Below are 13,320 nucleotides of genomic sequence, written 5' to 3' on the forward strand. Positions count from 1 at the left end.
TTCATTGTTGATTTTATAGTTGTGTAAATTGCTTCCTTGTCCTCATTTGTAAGTCACTTTGTATAAAAGTGTCTGCTAACTGACTAAATGTAAATGTAAATGTTTTATCCAACATTCTTCAGAATATCTTTCTTTGTGTTGAACAAGAATGAAGTAAACGATAACAGATTTTATTCTTGGGTGAACTACGCCTTTAAAAGCGGGGATAAAGGAGTCTGAATACTTTCAGAAGGCAATGTATGGTTAGAAAGACAACGCTCATTTCAATTATCAGAGACAAGAAACATTAATTCGATAAAATACTCCAAAAATTTATGGAATACTTTTTACCATCAGAGGCTGGCTATATTCACACACTGTTGCCTTACAACTTTGTTTAAACCCCTTATAAAAGTGATTTTTGGATAATAGGCCCCTTTTAAAGAGCCACAGGAAATGATTTGAATGTAAATCCCTAAAATGCATCGTCTAGGATGCAACTTAAAATCATTATTCTCAAAGTTTCTTTGAATGGATAAAAATAGTCTAAAAGTTATTTTTGGAAAAGTAGGTCAGGAGATGAATGCAACTCAAATGCATGATAATGAGATGTGGAAACAATCAATAAACCCATCATGAGTGCTTGATTCATGAAAGAAGAAAACAACACCTTTTTTTGTAAATATATGGTTTCAAAAACAAGAAAACCTGGGACATTGCTAATCACAATACACCGATGGCAACTATATAACTTTTTAGTCAAGTTTAGTCTTACTTTGAATGCAATTATTACATATTACACTCAAAATTAATCACTTCATAATCACTTTTTACATAGGAAAAGTCTGATATGGCTCAACCTGTAGTGAATGAGCACAAGAAAAAAAAAAAGCCAAAAAAAAAGACTTGAAATCTTGAAAACTGTTTTCTATATTGTATGATAACGATTTATAATTCGATATAAGCTGTAATGCTTCTAGATTTAAAAGAGTACCCCAACAATGACTGAAATTAGAGGGTCCATTAAATAGCAAAACATATTTTCGGCCAATAAATTTTTGGTGGCCGAAAATTTGATACAACTCAAATGTATCGAATTCGATACATCTAGAAAATTTGATACATCTCAAATGTATCAAATTCGATACATCTAGAAAATTTTATACATCTCAAATCTCTACATCTCGACGGCCAAAAATTTGATACATCTCGAATGTACTGAATTCGATACATCTTGAAAATTCCAAACATCTCGAATCTCCACATCTCGGTGGCCAAATATTTGATACATCTCGAATGTACTGAATTCAATACATTTTGAAAATTCCAAACATCTCGAATCTCCACATCTCGGTGGCCAAAAATTTGATACCACTCAAATGTATCGAATTCGATACATCTCGAAAACTTGATTAATCTGGAATAGCTACATCTTGGTGGCCAAAAATTCGATATTAACACACTTATAGACTCCCATTGTTGTACATTTCTGCTGTATCATTGGCTCTTAGATCAATATAGAGTTAAAAAGTTAAGAGTTTATCATTGTTATTGATCAATTTTATCACGATTCGATATAATTTCATTTATCGGCGAAGCATACAATTTTGGGAAATGCAAAATGGCTCAAACTCCATATAAATGTCAAAGTTATTATATCAAAACTAAAGGTTTACAGTCACAGCTGCGGTATAATGGATTGGCATAAACTCGTGACTAATACAGTCACATGCTATTAAAGCTTGTTTAGATTTGTTGAATTGCATTTTAAAATTGATCACATTTGTTTTATGTTTTGTATCTTGTGCTCATCATAAATATTTGATGCTGGGGAGATAAAAAACATCCTTTTAGATTTTAAAATGTAATTTATTCATAATGTTTTGCAAAGTTATTAGTCTTTAGTGCCATATGATCATCTTCTAATATGCTGATTTGGAGCTCAGTTATTAATAATGATTCTTATTATTATCAGTGGATGAAAATATATTTGTGGAAAACATTACACACATCTCTATCAGGAAAAGAATAGTATAACATAAATGTCTTCACTGACAATTTTGATCACATTAATATGTCCTTCACAAATAAATGTAAATAATTGACATAAATATCACTGCAATGACATAAATATGACCAAAACTTTTGAAAGGTATTGAATTTCCACAAAATATAAAGTAGCAGCAAGAGTTAACAACACTGGTTGAAAATAATAAAAAAATAAATAAAACACACACAATATTAGTTTATCAGAATTATTTCTGAAGGATGATGTCACACTGATCATGTGACACTATAGTTGGCTGCAGTCGCACTAGACTTTTGAAAATGCAAATCTATTTCAATTTTGTGTTGAAACATGAAAGATCACAAATACGAAACGTTAATTCGGTGATATTTAGAACTTAAATTTATACCAAACCTTACATGCAGCAGAGTGAAAGATTTCTTTGCAAGAACTTGTATTTCTGCTCTCCTGTCTGCAAGCTCAATTCAATTCTAGTATGACTGCAGATTAAGGGCTAAATGTTGTTATAGAGAAAAAATCTGCAAATACCTCCAAATCTCCTTTGGTAATGCAAGCCTCCTCCACTCGAAACTGCAGGTCCTCCACCTTCCTGTTCGGGACAATAAATCTTTATCATTTTCAGTTTGCATGTCCAATTTACATCAATATGCTTGTACTGTAACTTGTTTATTTACAGGAAAAGAAAGAAAGAAAGAAAGAAAGAAAGAAAGAAAGAAAGAAAGAAAGAAAGAAAGAAAGAAACAAAGAAAGAAAGAAAGAAAGAAAGAAAGAAAGAAAATAAAAATTAGAAAAAAACTAAAGACTGAAAAAAGTATAAAAAGAAACAAATGAAAAAGAAAAAAGATCGAGAAAAAACAAAAAAGAACAAGGAGAAATAGAAAAGAAAAAAAACAAATGAAAAAGAAAAAATTAAAGAACAAAAGAAAACTAAGGAGAAAGAACAAAAAACAAAAAAGAACAAAATAACTAAAGAAAAGTGAAAGAACGAGAGAAAACTAATGAAAAAAACAAGAAAGAAAGAACAAAAAATAAAATAACAATAAAAAAACAAATAAAGAAATAAAGAAAGAAAAAAAGAAAGAAAGAAAGAAAGAAAGAACGAAAGAATGTGAAAGAGAAAAAGAATAAAAAAGAACAAATGAAAAAGAACAAAAGAAAAAAGCGAACAAAAAAAGTGAAAGAACGAAAGAGAACTAATAAAATAGAACGAAAGAAAGAAAAAAACAAACAAATAAGAAAGAAAGAAAGAAAGAAAGACAAAAAACAAGAGAAATAAATAAAAAAAGGAAAAATTAAACGAAAAAGAAAGTGAAAGAACCAAAGAACCAATGAAAAAGAACAAGAAAAATAAACAAAACAAAAGAATGAAAAATAAAAAAGAAAGAACGAAAAAAGAAAGAACGAAAAGAACAAGAAACAACTGTAAGAAAGAAAGAAAACTAAAAACCAAAACAAAAGAACAAAAAGAAGTTGCAAAGGTTGCAGTATTCAGTAAACTTAAATTACTGCCACAAAGAAAAATAAATAAACAAAGAAATAATTTACCATAAACAAATTATTCTTTCGTCATGTTCTCATCAGCTATGTTTACATCCACCAATTTGATATGCATTTTAGATTATTGCATAAATAATTGCTTGATGGAAACGGCAAGATGCGCAAACATTTGCATAAAAATATTAAAGTCTGAGGTTATCTTTAAGGCTGATTTATACTTCTGCGTCAAGCTCACGCATATGCTACGGCGCAGCCTACGCGTGGACGCATAGCCCTCGCTGCGGCCGTCAGCGTGGAGGCGTGGCACCTAACCCCACCTCTAAACCCAACCGTCATTGGAGATGAGCAATTCGTACTAAATTGTACGAATTAGATCGTACGAATTCATACGAATTAGCCACCAAATCAAAAAGTTATGAATTGCCGTGAGACTTTGTTGGTCACACCGATTACTCTACGCAGAAGTATAAACCCGCCTTTATGCAAGCACAACATAAAAGCTATTAATTGTAATTGAGCTTGATGAGGTTTTGAGATGTGATGCTACTCCACCTTTTCTCCTCCTCCAGCTGGTTGAGCAGCTCCACCTTCTCTCTGTCTGCTGCCTCCACCAGCGCTCGCAGCTGGTCCATTTTGTCATTGACCTCCGACGCATACTACATAACAAAACAATACAACAACATTTAATAGAATATAATGCATATTCTATCAGCGATATGCAGAGCTGTATGAATAATTAATCACATTTCACTATTTTATCCCATAAATAGAACCACAGAATTTGCAGACATTTTTTGCTATTTCTCCTAAGATTTTTGTAAATAATAATAATAATAATAATAATATATACAGTCAGAATTATTAGCCCCCCTTTGATTTTATTTATTTATTTATTCGTTTTTAAATATTTCCCAAAAGATGTTTAACAGAGTAAGAAAATTTTCACAGTATGTCTGATAATATTTTTTCTTCTGGAGTAAGTCTTATTTATTTATTTTGGCTAGAATAAAAGCAGTTTATTTAAAAAATAATAAATTTAAGGTCAAAATTATTCACCCCTTTAAGCTATATATTTTATATTTATATTTTAAGCTATATATACACAGTTGAAGTCAGAATTATTAAACCCCCTGAATTATTAGCGCCCCTTTTAATTTTTTTTTCCTAATTTCTGTTTAACGGAGAGAAGATTTCTTCAACACATTTCTAAACACAATAGTTTTAATAACTCATCTCTAATAACTGATTTATTTTATCTTTGTCATGATGACAGTAAATAATGTTTGACAAGATACTTTTCAAGACACTTCTATACAGCCTAAAGTGACATTTAAGGGCTTAACTGGGTTAGTTAGGTAAGTTAGGGTGATTGGGAAAGTTATTGTATAAAGATGGTTTGTTCTGTAGACTATCAAAAAAAAATAATTTGCTTAAAGAGGCTAATCATACTGACCTTAAAACAGTTTTTTTAAAAAATGCAAAACTGATTTTATTCTAGCCCAAATAAAACAAATAAGACTTTATCCAGAAGAAAAAAATATTATCAGAAATACAGTGAAAATTCCCTTGCTCTGTTAAACATCATTTGGGAAATATTTAAAAAATAATAATAATTCAGAGATGGGCTTATAATTCTGACTTCAAATGTATGTGCAGATTTTTGCCAAATAATTTAATGAGCATCGTAAAAAAAATAATAATAAATAAAAAAAATCAATTTTTCAAATAAGTTTTGAAAACAAAGCAAGTCCTTCATATGATGTATCTTCTAAAAGACGGTCAATATTACGCTACAAACTGTATTGTAAATAAATCATATAAACTTTTGCATATTATTCAAAAACATTACTGACATTAATATACAAAATGAATAAATGCATATTTACATACATAAATAAATAGACTAAATGAAACAAATCAGTGCCCCCCCCCCCATAAGATAAAGAGCAATCCCAAGAATAAATGTAACAAAATGAACAAATAAAAAACAATATTACAAAGAAATGATTTGAGTTTCAACGTAGCCTTTAAAGAGTAGCACACCCTTCGACGTACCCTGATGCACGCCTCAAAAAAAATTAACTACATGTCCCAAGTCCAGGCTACTGCCACACTGCACATAATGGCTTGAGGCAGCTGCCTGTGAAGGCTTACCTAGAAACACGCATACCTAGTTTGTTTAGATGACTCTCTTAAATTAGACTTCAAGTGCACTGGAAGGTTACCAACTGGGCAGAATGTATGTTACCCAGCACGCTTCAGCTTGCCTGTATTTGCACCACCTGAACTCAAAACTTAGTGCTGTAATTGGGCCGTTCAGTACAGGAACCCAGAGTGTGTCCAACATTGAACAGGGCTCGAAATTAACTTTTTTACTTGGTAGCACCGGTGCTCCCAACTTCAAATATTTAGGAGCGCCAAAAATTTTTTAGGAGCACTAGAAAAAATTTAGGAGCACCCACCAAAAATGAATGAGCACAGCTGCAAATTGTTTTTTAAGGGATTTATTGTATTTTAAAACAACATTAATAGGACTGACAAAAACTAGAAACAACTATCTAACTAATGCTGTGAAGACATTGATATTTGTGTGCAATAATTCCAAAATAATTATTATACATTCAGGCCATAGAATATTAATGATGATAAAAAATGACAATAATAGTAACAATGAATTCCATTTCTCATTATGATACTGCCTTGAATGTGCATGAATGTAGGTTATCTGCTATAAAAATTCTGTTACTTTATGAAAAATAATTGTATAGTTTGCATCAAACAAAAATGAAGCATTGTACTAAGAAATATTTATGTTTTACTGCTGTTTTTATATGCATGTCAATTTAATAAATAATATTTCTGCTACAAAACAAACAAAAGATTATAATAAATCATTCAATTCAATGATGAAAGCTGCAAAGCAGTCATCAGTAAATAAATAAAAAAATAATATACACCTCAAAAAAGAATAGACAAAAGAAAGTAAGTAAAGTCTCACTTCTATCACTCTTTAAAAGTTTTGGTTTCAGTTTGTGTCAATTTAAAGGTTCAGTCTGAGATGATCTTCATTTTTCTGTGTTAGTGGAAAAGCTGGCGAGTCAGTCGACCCAATTTATGAGCAGGCAGAGCAGGATTCTTGCGCTAACCATCGGCGCAATACCGCTCTTTGTTATGAGCCGCAGTTTCAGTGTAAACTTAGTAAAGGCGAGCTTCTTTGGCGATGATATGTACAGTATTAGATTTTACTTTTAGCGGACATTTGCGCTGAACACGCAGTGAATGCAACACATGGAGATTCGGGCACCTCCTCCAAGAAGCGCGTACTCTATTGATCTCAGCTGGCGGATCATTATTCACCACGTGACGTGTCATGATCGCTCTCATCTGCGCCTCAACTTTAGATGGGATTTGCAAACCTGTGCGCTTTAAGTTTTTACTCTTCAGCCGTTTGCATTTCCCGTGGTCATAAAAGCTCCTTCCCTGTCATCTGACAGCGGAATACCGTGAGTGAATGACTGCTAATATGAACCAATATAGCGGCAGGGAAGAGCGATTCAGCACGTTTTTACAAAAAATCAAAACAGGTCGCACTACAACCATTATCAGCAGTCGCACGAATGCTCCCAGATATATTATGAGGTCGCATAGATAAATTTTCGGGCGCATATGCGACCAAAATGGTCGCAATTTCGAGCCCTGTTGAATGTAACCTACTTTTGTAACCCTCGTAACCTAATGGAGGAAAAAGACGTGGTGTTCTTCATACCATAATTTGGTAGCTTTGTATATAACCGGATGGCAAGGGTTATAAAATTGGCCTGATTTGTATTACTTTGTATTTTCTATTAGATTCAAGTCAGGTGATTGGCTGGACCATTTCAGCAGCTTTATTTTCTTTCTCTGAAAGCATGAGAGTTTCCTTGGCTGAGTTTTGGATCATTGTCTTGCTGAAATGTCCACCCTTTCCTCATCTTCATCGCATATATGAATTTCTTTCGTTGTTTAACAGAGAAAAAGAAACTCTAAGATTCAAAACAAGTAAAAGAGACTAAATGATGGTATTTGAGGGTGAAAATTCTCATTTTGGATATCCTTTTAAACCCTTTGGCCATATAAAATTAAGTCATTCCCTCAATATGGAATCGTTTAACCCTGTCATACAGATGTTGTTACTTCAGCATTACCACACGTTAACATGTTGTGGCCATAACATTGTGACAGAAACACTGCAAGTTAAACTGACTCAGTTCACGCCCTGACTGCAAGGCAAAGCAACCACTGTAAACACACTACACACAACTAAAAGAAAAAGTGTCAAAGCAGAAGTAACATGGGAGAGGAAGTGAGGCTTTAATTAGAACCGCAATGCCTGAGCACAGATATTTCCTCTTCATTAGTTCATAACAGTTCTGAAGGAAAAGCCTGCAGGTTTTGGGAGGTTTGCTGAAGGTGCAGCTGTCGTGCAGTGAGGGGTTTGCGACTTTAATAAACTACAACAGTTTGCATTCATTGAAAAGAAGAATGATTAATAAATCCATATAAAACACTCCCTTAGAAGCAACGTCATGTCATCTGTTTTGGGCACACTTTGCGCTCACACTACAATCGTACCACGCCGAAGCGCGCTCTGGCACACCTTTTCTAACCAGGCCAGGGCTGGTCAACTGTTTGTTCACATTTGTCAAACAAACCTGGAAACACACCTGGGCATGGTTCGGATAGAATAGTGTGAGTGCGCTCTCAGGGAGAAAGCCGAAGGAAAATGAATGAATAAATGAATAAATAATTAAATTACAAATATGTAAATGACATAAATACTAATTCAGCTAAATATTTTAGTCATTTTTAAAGAGCTATGCAGGCTACTATAACTGAATATCAAAGCATAAAGAGCACACACTTTTAAAAAGACATGTCTTGAATAGGGTTGGGTACCGAAACTCTGTGCCACTATGGCACCGGTACCTTTGGAACCAGTATGCACCGAATCAAATCAGCATATGAATTTCGGTGCTGAAAAAAGAACGTAAAGCAAGTCGTGCACCGGAAGCGCCGCTTGACGACGCACAGTGCCATGCATTTAGAATTCGCAAGTCAGCGGCTGTCCGCAGCGTCCAGCCACGACTCATGACTATTCATATTTCTGCCATGCCACAAAGCGCCATCTGAATAGTTTCATTTTAAATAACATGCGAATGTGCACGTCTGGTGTGTGATACTATAAACTCTGAGCGATGCATCCGCTGGGTGACGCGCTTAAGAAGCATAAAGGGTTGCATTAAAGACATACGCGAGTAAGCGTTGTGTCACACTATCTCTAAATATTTAATTCTAAACAGCTTTGAGGGATACGGATGTCAGCGATGTCAGGCGTTTGTTATTGTAGCTTAAAGTACAGCGCATGCGGCGAGCGACTCACTTCATCAACACGCATGATCGCGTTCATCTAATTTGCTTAAACTAAGCATTCTACATTATGGCTGTATTTTACAAGCAAAGATTCTGACACACCAACATGCAGCAGATGTTTTACAAAAGTTGCGTGTAAGAGAGAAACACGTCAAACTTATAACATTCCATTGCTCATGGAATCACCTTAAAGGTGAGGAATGGACCATCTCTGACAGCTTGTGACATCATCTGACACATTATCCGAGTACGTTTACATGGACACCAATACTCTGATTTTAATATAATTAAGACACTACTCTGATCAAGAGTCTACCATGTAAACAGTTATTTTTTAACATCTTAAAGGACAACAGACACAAACTGCGGAGGAAACATTAATAGGCTGGTGACACAATGACGTTGATGGATCTGTGTTATAACATGTATCTGGGAATTTATGAATGTAACATTCAAAAAGCAGCTCATGTAAACACCTAGATCATATTATTGTCTTATTCAGATTAGGGCAAATCATTAGATCACTGATGTCCATGTAAAAGTAGTCACAAGCCCCAAACCCAGAAAAAAAGGTGCTCCCTGATTTTGATGACAGCCTTTCCACAGGTTCGTAGTAAGCTATTGTAATGTTTATAGCATTATGCAAATCTTGCATTTATGCTAATAAACAAATGATCAAAAGAAATATATTAATGCAATTCAAATAAATAAAATATGAATTGATGTTTACTTTAAACTTATTATAAATATATATTTATATTGTTCAATTATAATGATAGTGATATATATATATATATATATATATATATATATATATATATAAATGTATATATATATGTATATGTATATATATATATATATATATATATATATATATATATATATATATATATATATATAATTTTTTTTTTTTTTTTTTTAGTCGACTCATTTTGTGGCTAAAAAGTATCAGTTCAGTCAATTACTTCTTAATAAAAAAAAAAAATTAAAATCCTAACCTGCTCCTGGCCTTCTCTCAGTAATGTAAGCTCCTGCTCCACTTCGCCCACATGGTTTGTTGCCTTGGCAACCTCTGCTCTCTCCAGGTCCCGCTCTGCCAGGAGCTGCTCGATGTGCTGCTGTTTCTCCTTCAAGGCCTCCTGAAGCGCTGTAGTGCCCGAGATCTTCCTCGAATACCTCGTGGACGTCTCTGTCAGCTTCAGAGAGAAACTCATTTAGGATCTTCAAAACTACCCGCATATACTCCACACTGGCTGATTTTACTATAACAATATATGCTTAGTAATATGATAAAATCGGCTTTTCAGACATGACCTTTGCTCTAAAACTTAACTTAGCTACACATTACTGTAAGATTTCTTTTCCAAAAGTGAAAGCGAGTTATCGTGCGTGTAAAATTCACACAATCTTAAGAAGTTATGGTGCATTCACACCAGACGCGGATGAAGCTTTACGCGCAAGTCACTTACATGTTAAGTCTATGCAAAGATGTGATATATTTCATGTGTATTAATTTGATTTGTATTATTTTGGATTCTCTATTGGATTCAAGTCAGGTGATTGGCTGGACCATTCCAGCAGCTTTGTTTTCTTTCCCTGAAAGCATTTAAGAGCTGTCTTGGCTGTGTTTTGGATCATTGTCTTTCTGAAATGGTTTCATCTTCATCCTCCAGCTAATGTAGATGTAGGACTGAAGCAGCTAATAGTAATTCACACTGAAGAAAGGCAGAGGGTTGCTGAAGCACTACTGACAGATTTCAGCTGCTGTCACTGCCCTTCTACACCTTCCTTTCTTCATGTGTTTAATACATTTTGGAGAAAGACATGATGGGCAGCCTGCGACATGACGCAAATTGAGCAATTAGGCCACTTGCCGTGCATAAAACGTAATTCATTTGAATTGCTTGAGTTTAAAATTTGAACTCTGCAATACAGCAAGGGTTATTCTATTTTATAGACATTGTTCGACAGGAGAAATCCACTGCCTTAGTTAACAGAGCAAAGATTTCAACGATTCTTCATTGGCATCAAATACATGACAGTTTGATCTCCTTGATAAGTGATTTAATTGAATAGAATGTAAGTGAAAAAACTGAACGCTTTACTAGCGAGAAAACAGTTAAACAGAGCATCTGCAGTGCGAGGATAAAGAATGAGCCTCCTCCAATCGGCCTCTTTACTTTCTCTTTACTTTACATCTTTACTTTACTCCTTTACTTTCGTGGAGTAAGGAAATGGTGTTGTACACACTCCACTGAAGACTGAAGTCTACATATTTAATTTCATTTGTTGAGCACAAAGATTAGTTTCAAAACTATTTCTAAATTTAGTTCTAATCTCCAGCAAATTAATAAATGAATTATATCCAAACACAAGTCCTATATGCTCCATATGGTCCAAAACCTGACAGGTGGATGAATCTAAGCCTGTTTTTATTAAAACAAAAATAAATATGCCTATAATAAATAACAGTAGTAATAATAATAATAACAATAATAACAACAACAACAACATTATACAAAAGCAAATGTCATGAATAAACTGAAAAAAGCCCCCCCAGATGTAGGTATGGAGGCAGTGGGTTTTATATTTATGTAGAAAATAATAATTTTCGTAATATTTTAATCCATTTTTTTTAATTTGTAAAGATATTTGTGTATTGCTGTACATCCTGTGTGTATTAAGCAATGTGTAAGCAAGACACACAACTAATGCGCTCTGCGCTGGACTTAAGACCTGCTCTCAGCTGGTCTATTGCACAGTCTATGTTAGTTCCTCAAAATAGCCACGCACCAACAATACGCCTTAACACACCTCCAATTTGCTATTTAAACAAAGTGGTGCAAAACGAGAATATTAGGGTTGCACTGGTCTGAAAACAGCAGCAAATCGCACCAAACGCGTCTGGCATCTTATTGCGCAGAGTGTATGATGGGGCCCAAAATGTTTAACGGTCTAATTATACTTGATTAGTTGGATATTCTCGCATGATTTACTCGCATAAGGCGCGTCCGATGTCAACGCCTAATAAGGCTTTAGAAGAGCCTTACATGTCAACTCAATCCAATGGGAAAATGCTGGAATATTTGACCTCTCTATCCAGATCTGATATATTCACCGAAAACAAGTTTAGCATTTAGTCTGAACAAGATACAAAGCTGAAGCAGTTAGCAAACACGCCTTTGTTCAACACATGCTCATAGCAAATGCTACTGCCTATGTTTTTGTGAAACCTCGTATGTCAACATACGTTTGATGACCCATATGACAGACATAACATAAAACCAAAAAATATGCATGCATGTGAGGACTCACCAGTCCTGTACGGCTTGGCTTGCAACTAGCAGAAGAGGCTACAGAGCTCATGGAGCTGATGGAGGAGGCACTCGGGCTGCGCTTCAGTGCTGACGGAGTGGCGGCGGTGGTGGCGGTCGTCTTCCGCACAGTGGTTTTTGCCTTTGCTGGGGTAGTGGAGGGAAAACCTATACGGGTCACCTTGTGCACTGGTGCAAAGAGACCATACTTGGGCTGACATTGGAAATACCTGAAGATAAACAAATGCATTCATGTAAAATACTTTAAGCACAGCTAGTGTTTGTCAGCCAACAAAAAAAAAAGCTCACCAGTAGTGCTTGAGCTGGCTGACTGAAATGAAACGTCTCTGTGCATGTATACCCCATTGTTCATAGACAATTCACCTTTAGATTGTGATGTAAGAACAGGACACAATACCTGGTTCCAGCCACAGCTCCATCGTTCTTCCCCAAGGGCTCATCCAGCTCAACTCCACACCACTCACCCTTGGCAAAATCAGTTTCCCCTAAGAAACGCACCACGCCAGCTTTTGAGCCAGCAACCTATAATTATAGATGTGTAGAAAAAAATAACGTAATTGAGCAATAGGTGATAGTCTTCTGAAATTAAATGACCAATCATTAACGTTCGAGTATCAGTATGTTAATGTGCTTTCAACTGAAATGGAATATTGAGTAGGAGGCGGGGCTTTCTTTTGGTGCATCATTCCCTAACAGCAAATTAACGGTAAGAGGGGCGTGGTTTAGAATATTGTGGCTGGTCAAACTGACAGGACCACCACACCAAACGTAAAGCAAATATTCAGACTTTGACTGAATATTACCGAATGGCAGTTCATGTTTTCAGAAGGCTATAGGCTTTGCATTTTTGCAGGGATCTTTTTACTTTCTACTAGTCCCTTTCTCTTGAAACAGAGAATAATTTTCATTTTTAAATCGAAACAAACACGTCAGTTCTGTCATAGTGATCAATGAAACTGCAAATGAAACATATGAGGCAGAATAGTTCAGTTCAGTTATTTACTGTAAATAATATGCTGTACTAAACAGAAACAAATTATAGTATATAACAGCAAAACAAAAAATCTAATG

The 13,320-nt window shown here is 34.8% G+C and overlaps 1 protein-coding gene across 4 annotated transcripts in view; it reads right to left on the reverse strand.

Moving 5' to 3' along the window:
* Positions 1-13,320, reverse strand: part of clip1a (CAP-GLY domain containing linker protein 1a) — a 70,635-nt gene that overhangs the window by 44,272 nt on the left and 13,043 nt on the right. For all 4 annotated transcript variants that reach the window (XM_087254312.1, XM_087254311.1, XM_087254310.1 and 1 more), the window contains exons 4-8: positions 12,647-12,771; positions 12,230-12,458; positions 9,913-10,110; positions 4,058-4,161; positions 2,537-2,597 (exon numbers count right to left, since the gene is read on the reverse strand). In XM_087254312.1, the coding sequence (XP_087110438.1) occupies positions 2,537-2,597; positions 4,058-4,161; positions 9,913-10,110; positions 12,230-12,458; positions 12,647-12,771 (717 nt within the window). The remainder of the gene's footprint in view (positions 1-2,536; positions 2,598-4,057; positions 4,162-9,912; positions 10,111-12,229; positions 12,459-12,646; positions 12,772-13,320) is intronic.

Source organism: Danio rerio, chromosome 5 (assembly GCF_052040795.2).
Source record: "Danio rerio strain M-AB ecotype USA chromosome 5, GRCz13ab, whole genome shotgun sequence".
Lineage (NCBI taxonomy): Eukaryota > Metazoa > Chordata > Actinopteri > Cypriniformes > Danionidae > Danio > Danio rerio.